Genomic DNA, 12,296 nt, shown 5'->3' with positions numbered 1-12,296 from the left:
CGCTGTGAGATGGCTCAGGGCACAGAGTTGAGAGAGGCGGATGGAGTACACCTTTACGTAATGTGATTAAAGTTATAAGAGAAGACCTCATTTGCAGTAGTATTAGACAAGCTGAGATGTGTAAGAAAATAACCCCCTCTCATTGTTTATAGGAGCCAAATCAAGCACTAGAACAGAAAAGCAGCATGAAGTGAAATTCACTGATTTATTAAATTGACCTTATTGGCTCAGTTTAATTGAGGTAGAGCCTACATGCCAGCTATAGCTGCCCTGATTTTGCTTAAGTTTCTGTTATTCTTACTTGTTACTTAATGTCATAGACAGGATTTTCTTGCTTCCATGCTTCCAGTATGTTGTATTCAAATACCAACAAATAAATCGGTTATGCAAGGTGTTCTGGCAATCAGAAAATTCCAGTTTTAATGGAAACGGAAAGAAATGAATTCTAGAGTCAAAGGCAGTGCATTCCCACTTTCCATGGACTTCTGTCCTTTGGATTAAGTTAGGGTTTGTCAAGGAAAGTATGTGATCAGTCAGATATTTAGAGCCCAAGTCATTATGGCTTTTGGAGTCAGAGCTGTGCTTATAAACTCCTATCAGAAACCATTGACCAGTTCACCAGAACCACCAGCCAGTTCAGATCCCGGCGCTGTAGTGTCTTATTGCTGTGAGAGGGTTCCCTGAAAAAGAGGGAGCTTGTGTTAAGCAGTTTGTCCTTCAGTTTGTCTTGAAGAGCTCCAGCTCATCTTTGCCCCTCTATTGGATTTCACGTTTCTTGTCCGGATAGTTTTTTGAAAGTATGATCTAGGTGGCTGCACAGATTTAGAACATACAGGTTTCTCCATCTGAAAATACTGTATTCTTTCCTCCTTATTTGCATGCTGTGCACTTGCTGGCAGTCATGCATCCCTTTTTAAATCTGAAAATAATATAAAATATAAATAAAACACTATTTATCAATAGGGAAAAGTATAACCGTTAGGCTGTTCTGGATTTCTGGATTCATTCCCTCCTAATTCTAACATTGGCAGTGCTCTGAAAGCTGATAATTATCTTTCCGCTTTGGGTAATTTGTGTGTTTATATCCTGAAACAATAATCTAAGGAAAAAGTGCAATACATGAGATACTAAGAACTGTTTAGTACTGTAATCTTTAAGCAGTTTTTTTTATACTTTACCATTTCATACTGTATTGGGAAACTGTATTGGGAACTGTCTTAAAGTTTATCTAATGTGATTAATCAGGAAAGGAATGAATGAACTGAAAATGGGTTTGTTGAACTGTGTTACTCTTACTGGGAATTAAAATAGTATTGCTTTGTGTCTACAGTTAAGATAAGTAAGGCTGCTTTAATTCTAAATAAAAGTATTGCATAGGGATTTAATGTAGTTTATCCTATCCACTTTACATGATAATTCAAGGGTTTTCTTTGAGTCTTCCCGTGAGGATACAGTAGGTGTTTCCAAATAGATTCTATACGTAAGTTTGCTTTTATGTGAACTACATGTTATGCATTTATTTTATTGACTTTTTTACATTAAAAGCAATTTGGTCTTTCTAGCACTAGCTGTCTCGATTGATTGATCCCTAAAAGAATGCTCAGAGTTTTAGATTGATAATTTGCTTTTTGCTCTATTACCCAGTTTTTGACTGATGTATCTATTGCTTTTTTTTTTTCCCCCCTGCGTTCAAACTGAAATAACACCAGTTTAGAACCCCTCTGAGGAAAGAGGGATTTTTGAGCTTTCATTTGTGACTTCTGATGGCTAAATATTGTGCATCGCAAGATGGTTATTGGCCAAGTGTTTCTTGTTTGATTTTCTTTTAAGAAAATGATTTAATGATTCATATGTAGTAACAGCAGTCTGCATTTAATAATATTCTACATTTAGTTTCAGTACACATTTTAAATGATATTGTCATTTTTATTATGTTACTAACTCTGGGTTAATTAGTACAGTAAAAATTCAGGAATGCTTTTATCATTAACTGCTTTGTCCTGTCTTTTTCAGCATACCCATGTGCCCAGACTTATACCTTTAATAACAAGCAACTGTACTTCAAAATCAGTTGCAGTTAGAAGGTTAGTAATATTATGAATAGCACATTTTTAACTTGTTGCTTTTTAAATATGATGATGGTGTGAATACATGAAACTATCTTCCAGTAAACTACAAAAAAAAGAGTTTCAGCAATGTTATTCACCTGGATGTTGTTGAGGAGCAGTATTTTTTCTAACATATAGGGAGGACCTGCACTGTGTCCTTCTGCAGAGTTTGTTCTAATTTAAAATGTTTGTAACACTTGTTGAAGGAGTATCTCCTGATTTAAAACCAGGAGTAAAGCAGTTATAGTTAAATCCATGAACTGGTATCGAGAGGCGCTGGTGAGCATGATGCAAGTCTTTGCAAAGAACCAGCCTGAACTTATTAGCTGCAGTGAGTGCCAGCCCTGGCAGGCCTAGTGAGGTTAGCTCCTGCAGAAGCACTGCAGTGTACTGTGTTCAGCGTTTGCCAGCATGTTGCTCTCTTCGTTCCAAGAGGACTTTCCAACTCTTGTACAATGCAGTTTTAATGCGTGGAGCTAGGCCATGTCTCATACTGTGCCCAAAATAATAAGCCTGGGGAGTTTGACGTTGAGGGACGTGATAGATCAGGCTGTAACTGTGCTGGACAACAGAGGTGCATCTTCAACATGCTGAGGTTCCAAGAACAAGATCCTTGAACACTTGGATTGGCTCTTGATGAGCTCATTTGGGGTCTGGCAGTGTTGCTTTCTGCACAGAATCTCACAAAAGCCGTTATGCTGCTTCTGGACCCAAGTTAGCCCTGAAAGTTGTATAGCTGTGTATATGTAAGAGATGGTTTGAGCACCTAAACTGTTTGCTGTGGTGGGGCCGAATTGTCTTTGCATCCAAAGCAAGCATAATCTCTGAGCCAAGGTTATGCTGATCTCTCGTAACTTAGCGTTTAACTGCAAGGCAATATGCAGTACTCTGTCTCCACATCCCATAACTTCGCTAAGCAGCCACAGTTTTGCTGCTGCAGTTTACAGTCCAGTAAGCAACAATGAAGGTGGCCAAAACTACACTGTTTTCATACTGATTGCCTTGTCTTCACAACGTAATGGAAAAACTAAATCAGTTATAATTGTGAAGAAAATTCTTAAGCCTTTCAGGGTTTTTTGCCATATTTTGTAGATGTCTAAAGGCTTTGAGTAAAGCAGAAATGAAACCTGCCCCTTCAGAGCAGATCAAAGACGCAGCATAGCCAGATAAAGCAGTAGTCCCAGACAAAGAATAGACACTACTACCTTTCAGAAGACTCTACCTGCACGTTCCTAATCCATATCAATTTGATTTGTTCACCAGCATCTAGCTTCAGCCGTATTTCAAAGTATGCTTTTTTGCTAATGGATGTCTGCTAAATTGTCAAGAATTCTGAATTTATAATAAATGCAATTACATGGATTGTTTTATACAGTGCTAGCAAATCTTTGACTGCTTTCTATATACATGGCCTTTTATTAATGGTCTTATGTTTTCAGTTATGCTATATACTCAGTAATGAATATAGTAATAAGATGAAAGGGTGAGGGTAGAATCTGGGAAAAAAGTACAGTGCTATAGAGGTATTATTGTGTAACTTAATAGTTAAATTTTTAAAGTAGTGATCTTTTTGCATATTAAGATTTTTGTAGTAATTGTATTTCCCTGTAATTTTTAAGCTTAGTTAATTTGTTTGATACTTTGGGGCTAATAAAACTAATATAGCATGTGTTTAATAACATTACTTAATAGACAGAAGCACATACCTTTTTTTTGGAAGTTAGGATTAGTTATTTCACATACTTACTTTGTGTACAGAGTTTTTAAATTTTGCAGGAAGCAGACCCATGTCCTGATTTAGCAGATAAATATGCTTTTCTTTTATGTATTTCTTTCCCACAGGGGGAAAGAATGAAGTTACTGTTAATTTCACAAGCACATTAGAGAAATGAGTACTAATTATACCTCTCTATCCTGTCTTTTTAGGCGCTCTTTTGAATTTTTAGACCTGTTGTTACAAGAATGGCAAACACATTCACTGGAAAGGTATGGGTAAATATACTTTTTCCCAACTGTAAGCTATTAATATTTTTTTAATGAACTGTTAATGAACAGAGTGGTATTGTTAAGATCTGAAATAATTCGATAGGGAAATTGTTGTCTAATGTAAAGAAAACAGAAACCTTCTATCTGAGTGAGTAAAGGTGTTAGCCCATTTTGAGCCTTTACTATGAAAATACACAACCATATATTCCTTTCCATGAACACGTGTGTAATATACCAGGTGGTCTGAATCAGTTTGCCACAAAGTTAAGTCTAAAAAAATGTTTCGTAGTGATGTGTGATTTGCAGTAGGCTCTCTGGAGTCTAGCCATGCAAGCTTACAGAAGTGGTTTTTTTTTTGCATCTTTGTAATGCCTTGTGTGGATGTTTTTGGAGGTGCAGTTACAGTTGCTCTCACTTAGCAGTTTTTTTTCCTACCAGGACTTTTAGCAGAGATTCTATTACTGCAGATTTCTCTTTTCTACTTAATTGTCTATTTTCATGAAAACTGTAAGGAAATAGAGTACCTCAAAGCAATTGGAATCTGTTTTAAAGGATGTAGATAAAGCCTACTTAACTGAATACTAAGTGGTCACAATCACACTATTAACGCTACCTCTCAAATTGTGTGCTTTAATACAAGTAAACGGTAGAGTGAAGAGTGTTAGCGCTATTTCATGTGAGGCGCTTGACGTGAAGACATGAAGTAATTCTTCTGTACAGTCACAATCAATAGCAGAACTGGGAACTGAACTGAGCCTCTGTAACACCAGGCTAGTACTGAAAATCCTAGATCATTCTTACCTGACGCTGTACTGACGTGTTGAGGGCAACACAATTTTTCATTTTTGACTACTAGAACTGTATTTTTTAGTAAATGATTATTCTGAAAGCATTGTTATACTGTTATATTGTGTCCTTTAGTGACTGATTGATCCAAATGAATTGAATATTAAAATGTGTATGTGTGTTTACATGTATTTAAAATTACAAAGAAGAAGCTTAAGAGGCATTTTAACTTTGTATTTGCTAAAGGTCCAAAAAAGTATGTTATCCTTTTCTGTAGCACCTCTTGCTCCTAATTTGCTTTAAAATTAAATTATTTCTAACAAGCTCTACCTGCCTTGATGATAGGCTTTACTTCTCCAGAAAAAGTAGATTCCCTATTCAGGTGGAGGAGTAGCTGGGAGCTTTCTAGGCCTCTACAGAAGGTGCAGTTATGTCATCAGTGTACTGATTGCTTCATATCTTGGAAAAAACTGACTGTGTGGGCTTTTACTTAGAGAAATATTAATTAATGGGTGAAACTTTAGTTTTTTTCAGAATTGAATTTGGAGTAGTAAAAGGTAGTATGAAGAATGTCTTTCTTTTAGGCATGCAGCTGTCTTGGTTGAAACAATCAAGAAGGGTATTCATGATGCTGATGCGGAGGCAAGAGTGGAGGCAAGAAAGTAAGTATTGGTTGTACTTGTTGCTCTGAAAAATGGCAGATTTTCTATGAAGGATAGAAGAGTCTAAATAATATAATTACATCAGCTATAGTTAGCTACTCACCCCTAAAGAACAGGGCACAAGTTAAGCAGAAAATTCACGTTTCTGCTTTCCGCGTCTTGAATTAATATCTGCTTCGTACTGAAAAAGAAAATAAAGGTTGGGGCAGTTGATGATAATGTTTCAGAGAGTTTGAGGATTCTAGTGAAAGAGGCGTGATAAAGGTTGATACTGTTGCATAATCATTCACTTTTTCCATGAATTAACTCACTGAACAACTACAATCCTTCCACTGATGAGCAGACCAGAAAAGAATTTCTTTTGCTCCCCTACCGGAACAAGTACTAAGACTTAGTAAGTAAACTTGAGAATTTCAGAGGACAGAAAGCTAAGTCGTTTTGAAAAAATCAATTCAGTCAATTAAGCTGGTTTCTTTTATGACCTAGTGAGCGTATTATATGTGGTACGTATTTCTGCTCTGAGTTGCTTTCTTTACCATCCCTGGTTCATTCTGCAATCTTTCCCTTCCAGACTGTATGTTTTTTAAGAAAAACCTAAAACAATTACATTTGCTAATTCTTTTATTTTGCAGGGCTTATCTGGGTCTTAGAAATCACTTTCCTAGTGAAGCAGAAACTCTGTACAATTCTCTTGAGCCACCCTATCAAAGAAGCCTCCAGACCTACTTGAAGAATTCTGGCAGTATAGCATCTCTCCCTCAGTCTGACAGGTCATCCTCCAGTTCACAGGAGAGTCTCAAGTAAGAGTCACTTGCTGATTTGAATCTGAACAAGCATAAAACGTGTCTCAAAAGCACATGAGCTAGGCTCCTGTGGTGTGCAGAAAAGCTGCACTTTTAATATTCACATTCTTAAAATTCTTTTATCGTGCTTTGGTACGTGACAATGTATTATTCTAGCAAGGTGCAAAACAAGCGCGTATATAAACTTGAATTTAGCAGACTATGCTTACTCATCTATTTGTTCCTTAGTAGCCTTTGTTGCACCGTGGGTTCTTTAAGGTTTGTGTAGTGAAGTAAGCATTACTGCTTGTCCAGCAGCATGGTAAAAGGAGTAACTTGAGGAAAAAAATTACAGTGTCACTTCTTTTCGTCTCTTTTCTCTGCAAGTATGCAGAAGAGACGTTGACAAAGAGATTCATTCAGATCAGAGGTCATTTGTTTTTATTCCGTCTTCGCGGTATTGGATATTTCATGACTGCTGATTATTAGAGGGTGGCTCCGTTCTGTAGGCAATGGTGTATTCTGATGCGTCAACAATCTTGAACTGATTAGATTAAAGCTTGCTTAGGTACCAGTAGCAAAAGAGATTAACTGGCTTTTTAGTGGAAATGGAAAGCTGGGAGTAGTACTATGTGGTGATTTTACCCTTTAAATTACAGAAGGGATCCTCAAAGTATTTAAGATTTCACTTCCAATGCTTCATTTCCAAAGCAAGAGAACGTGGTGCTTGCTCCCTTTTGGCTTGAAAGCAAAGGCTGTTTCTAGCATATTGAAAGTTAAATTTTTTTTGGCTGGCACCTTAAATACCAGTGGCTTTCCCTCTTCTGCTTCAGATCTTGTCCTGAGTATGATACTTGTAATTATGAAACATTTTTAAAACGGTTATTGCTAGCGCTTCATTTTCCACTAACAAATATTTATTCAGAGATTGATTACTCTTGTTCACATGAATTCAATCTATATTTCCAACTTGGAAATTAAAAGGCTATTAATGAGTTACTAAAAACAAAATGTTAAAAACTATATTATAGAGAAACTAGAATCTTGCAATATTAAATCCTTAGGTAAGTGTTACTTCCCCTATTGCAAGATGTGTAACTTGCCAATTGTTTGAAGGCAAGCAATACGGAATGGGAGGGGTAAAATTAGAGATAAGCAAAAGAAATCTGATATTGGAAGTAATAAACTTTTTTTTAAACTGAGTTTTCACTATTTTTTTGCTTAGGCGCATCTCATTTTCCCTGTGTTTTCCCCAAAATTTTTATCCTTGCTTCTGCAGTAGATGCTGAGTTCTCCCTGCATATATTAGAGTAGGAAATAAGGGTAGTGGGTTTTCTTGTTTTTTGTTTTAACATCTGATCTGCTGTGCTTTTTTGACGCTCTGAACTTGCAAATCTTACAGGTCCGTTGATCAAAATGGTTTTGGTGTACTGTGATTTTGTTGTAAGACTGAGAAAAATAATCACCATCAGTCCAGCCAAAATCAGCTGAGCCTAAAGGGAGAACTGATTTTTGTGACAGAGTTTCAGAGTTACAAGAGAGATTGTAACAGCAGAATGTTCCATTTTAAGTGTTACTATCTCAACCCTGTCCATCTTTTATTAGACCTCTGAGTTTAAAAACAAACAAACAAAAACACAAAAAACCCTTCTATTTTTTTCCTTTCTAAGTAAACAGCAAAGAAATTTTTGAAGTTTGCTTCTTTTTGATCATTATTCATATCATTATGGAAGCTCTGAGTTGCTCCTTAAACCTGGAAAGAAATTGGCTTCATTTAGTGATCAAGCTATTCTGAGGGAACAATTACCTAATTTACTTCTGTGACTTTGGCAACTTCCATGCAATAACAATGGTATTTTAAGTGGAGAAGGGAAATGTGGTGACTTGCGCCTGCAAAACAAGCTTTACCTCTGTGAAGCTGCTTGAATGAAATGTCATTCACAGTAGATTGTGCAAATGCTCAAATTGTAACTGTTTTCTGAGCCTTCTTTTTGGTGCTGCTTGTAAGGTCAGAATGTGCTCAAGAGCGCTGCTGGAGTATACTGATGGTAATACCTCCAACTGATGGTAATACCTCCAAAATAGTGGTTATTGATGTCAGAAAAGCAGGTATCATTCATAGTAAACTGCTAAACACTTGATTTTCTGTGAGGCGTTAGATAACAATGCTGACATGTACATTATCACTGAGCCAGTAGCTCAGAGACATACACAGTATTATGCATGTCTCTTCTCTCTGCTTTTTGATATTAAAATTAGGGAGTATTTTTACTAAAGCTGAGACTCTAGACTGCAAGGTTATAATTTGAGCATCAACGAAATTGCTACAAACCTTCCCAGTCAGATAAATATTTAGATGGCTGCAGATGAATCAATGAATAAAATATCGTGCCATTCACTGTCTCCTCGATTCCCTACCTTCATCATCTTTTTTTTGTTTTTCCCTGCACCCTCTTACTGCACGCTAGCTTTTGGACCAAGCAGAAGGAAGGGTTTACAGTTAAACTGTAGTAGACCAAAAGATTTTACTCCAGCAACTATCCACTTTGGCAGTAAGAGTATAGGGAAATGGAAAGTTAACAGAGGAAAGACGTGCTTTTCCCCCTCCTTTTATAAATTACAGAAGCCTCTAACAGTCAAACAAGGGAAGCTCCATCCAGCTACTTTGAAGTTCCAGCCTATTTCTTTTTACTTTCCAATTGAATTATTTGGAGATACAGGACTGGAGGAAGCTTATGAGTCATATGCATGTTTTCCTTGTTATTGCAGACAACCCTCTTCATGTAATTCCTTTCATTATAAATCAAGATCTTTCAGTTTAGCTTCTGCTATTTTTGTTTGACAGCTGATTTAGAAGATCATCCCCGCAGTTAAAACCTTGTAACGGCCAGCTTAAATGTTTCTATGACCAAATCTAGAATGCCTGCCCTTTGTGTTAGCAAAGTATGTCTGTTAATTAGCAAGAGATTAATGCCTTGTAATGAACATTTAATTTCATAAAATTTGAAAGGTGGTGTGATAAGATGGAGATGTTTTCCTTATCATTCCATATTTAATCTATTTATCTGAAATATGCAGACACAGTAGAAAGGGGAAAAAAAGGAATATTTCTTTTCCTCAGACCACTGTGTAGTGTTGCTTTTTGTATCAGATAATATGAGAGATGTATTTCATTAAAGCCCTTATTTATTGGATTTGTTTATTTTATTTATAGCCGTCCTCTATCTTCTAAATGGTCTGCAGCCAGCCCAGCAAGCCTTGCAGGCAGAGGTATGCTTATTGCTGTATGGTGCACAATAATTGTTTTTAATGTTATTTTAGTTAAAAATTTTAAATGCAGTTTACAATTTTACAGTCTTTGTTGTTTACCCTGTTACACAATTGAATAATGATATATGCCACTACCAACTACACCTGGAACTAAGATTGCCTCCTGTTTGCTTTAGATTTTATGTGTTTTTGGTTGTTGCAACATTGTAATGTGTTACCAGGTACAAGACATTATTGCCTATGTATCGCCACTATTAACTGATCCTGTTTCTTGAAATATTCTCATTGACCAGTCATTCTAAAAAGAGCAAAGTATTATTCTGTGATCTGTTCAGGACTATTAGGCTCATGGCAATTGGAAATGAAGAGTTGTTGTACCTCTGGTGTTGTACACTATTCTAGTGTAGCTGCTGTTCCTTATGAAAAAAATAGACTTGTAATTCAAACCATTTAATTTTGTCTGGATTTTCAGAATTGAATCTATCTGTTCTTTTTTTCCCATTATTTCTTTGTAACTCTTAGTGAGTAAATCATTGACTCCTTTTTTACAAGTAGCCAGTTATTATGAGTGCTTGTTTTCTGAGTAGCTAAATTGTTACGAGGGAGTCGGTTTTTGAAGACATGCACCAATGGCTAAAATTAGCAGAGCTGAATAGTTATTATTCAGCTAATAACTAGAGATGAATATAAAAATATAGATTAATACAGAAAAAATACAGAAGATTAGGCCCTCCAGTAATTCAGGGTAGGCATTCAACTTACCTAGTTGCTGCATCTCCCTGACATTAGTTTCTTAGCGGATGTGTGGAAATATACTTGCTCTAGTATCACGAGGGACACTGAATTGCTGTGAATTTAGGAAACGTTCAGTAATGTGATGAACAAACCACATGAATGTTCCCAATTATGTCGTTTGTATTACGGTGGGAGCAAGTAGTTTGTATAGAGCAATGGTAAAACTTCATGCTGAATGAAGATGATGGGGAATGCTATACAGCAGAGTACTGAATTGGTTCTCTGTTTGATAAGTATGGTTGTGTGAAGTGATCAAGACGTGAAAATTCACAAAAAATTGAATGACTCATGATTTAAAATATTAGAGTGGCCGGACAGATCGAGGACTTAGTTCTTTACCTGAATTTCAAGGCAACATCAGGTCTAGAATTTCAGTACTATTTGGCCATGCGTGCTTGCTTTTAACCTTTTAATAGTATTGTGTTTAGTATTAACTTGACTTATACTGTCTAATGTTGTTTTCTGTATTTTTTTGCAAGTATACTGCAGCAATAGAAAACTTTAACCTTGTAGATATATTTCTGTCTATTCATTACCATAATAATTACTGTAACTTTTTTTCTTTTTTTAGTTTCAGGAAGCAGCAGCAAGAGTGTTCCAAGCCCAGGAACTCTGCAAAGGTCTCGCAGTGACATTGATGTTAATGCTGCTGCAGGTGCAAAGGCCCGTCATGCTGCTGGACAGACAGCTGGAGCTGGGCGCTTGTCCGCGGCTGGTCTCCCTCCAGGATCATATGCTTCGCTAGGTAGGGGATATATCTTTATGGTACTGTGAAATATTTTTTGTCATTTTTAGTCAAAGAAATTATGAGAAAGTACTTCTGCATTTGAAAAGCTTTCATTGTCATTTTTAGTATTGTTGGGGTAATGCGAAAGACCAAGTGTTCTAAAGTAAGTTATCTTTGCTAGGTGATTTAGTTCTTCCTTCTTTTGGAAGAATGCCAATTTAAATAATGTATCCATACTACATTTTTTAAATGTATTTATCTGGAAATATTTAAAGTATGTGAAGGAGCGATACCTTCACTTAACAGAGGGTGGTGATCATGACTCCTTTTTTGTTTTAGGAGCAGGAAGGAAGTCAGTGTTAGAACTCTTATTTCCCATTTTACCCAGCTCTTTGGCACTGTTGTAACATAGCTAGCAAGATTCCCTTGTAGTGAGTGGTGGCTGTTCCATGTAATATGGAAGCGTTTCATATACTAACGTGCAACAGTGGTTTGAGAGGTTTCTTCCTAAGCGTGCTGATGCAACTATGCATATGTTTGTTTGTATCTAGGTACCAGTCCTCACCCAGGCAGGAATACTTATTAGACATAGAAAGGGCTACGAATAAGTCTATGGAAAAGTGTATTTCTGACAGTGGTGGTGTTAGATGCTAGAACTTGCGCTCAGGCTAAATTGAACCAGCGTGTAAGGAGGATAAGAATATAAGGCATGTGTCTGTTCTTTTCAGATTATCCATAATACAGAGGTATATATGCAAGAAGTGAGGTGCAGCATTCATAGTACAGCTAGTTTTTTTTGTTTGTTTTTTTTTTCCCCCCTGTCAGCCTGTGTGCCAGCTAGATCACTGAGGAGACAAGTCCTAATGCCAGTGTTGCCAAACACAATCACAGGAGAGTCAGAGAAATGCATTATGGGTCTTTGGATTTACCTTGTGTTTGGGGAGATGTTAGGATATGCTTAAGCTATGTTTTTCAAGGGTTTTGATTGTATTTTTTAATTCAAATTTCAGCATTTAAAATATTTGAAATGAGTTGATACTCTTGTGTCATGACTGACTTCTTGAAATGGTTTGAACACCACTTAATTTAGAATTAAATTTATAAGCTCTGGCAATGTCGACTACGAGGAGCAGTCTCTTCGCAAAATCGATCTGTAACTTAGGGTTGTGGGCTCCCTCTA

General features: G+C 36.6%; 1 protein-coding gene across 33 annotated transcripts in view; it reads left to right on the top strand.

Annotated features, from left to right (window-relative positions):
• Positions 1–12,296, top strand: part of CLASP2 (cytoplasmic linker associated protein 2) — a 150,644-nt gene that overhangs the window by 82,772 nt on the left and 55,576 nt on the right. For all 33 annotated transcript variants that reach the window (XM_068935735.1, XM_009679741.2, XM_068935737.1 and 30 more), the window contains 6 exons: positions 2,014–2,084; positions 4,035–4,094; positions 5,465–5,542; positions 6,175–6,342; positions 9,539–9,594; positions 10,961–11,134. In XM_068935735.1, the coding sequence (XP_068791836.1) occupies positions 2,014–2,084; positions 4,035–4,094; positions 5,465–5,542; positions 6,175–6,342; positions 9,539–9,594; positions 10,961–11,134 (607 nt within the window). The remainder of the gene's footprint in view (positions 1–2,013; positions 2,085–4,034; positions 4,095–5,464; positions 5,543–6,174; positions 6,343–9,538; positions 9,595–10,960; positions 11,135–12,296) is intronic.

The sequence above is a fragment of the Struthio camelus genome, chromosome 2 (genome assembly GCF_040807025.1).
Source record: "Struthio camelus isolate bStrCam1 chromosome 2, bStrCam1.hap1, whole genome shotgun sequence".
NCBI classification, from domain to species: Eukaryota; Metazoa; Chordata; class Aves; order Struthioniformes; family Struthionidae; genus Struthio; species Struthio camelus.
Note: the sequence above shows the minus strand (reverse complement) of the source record. Positions and strands in the feature narration are given on the sequence as shown.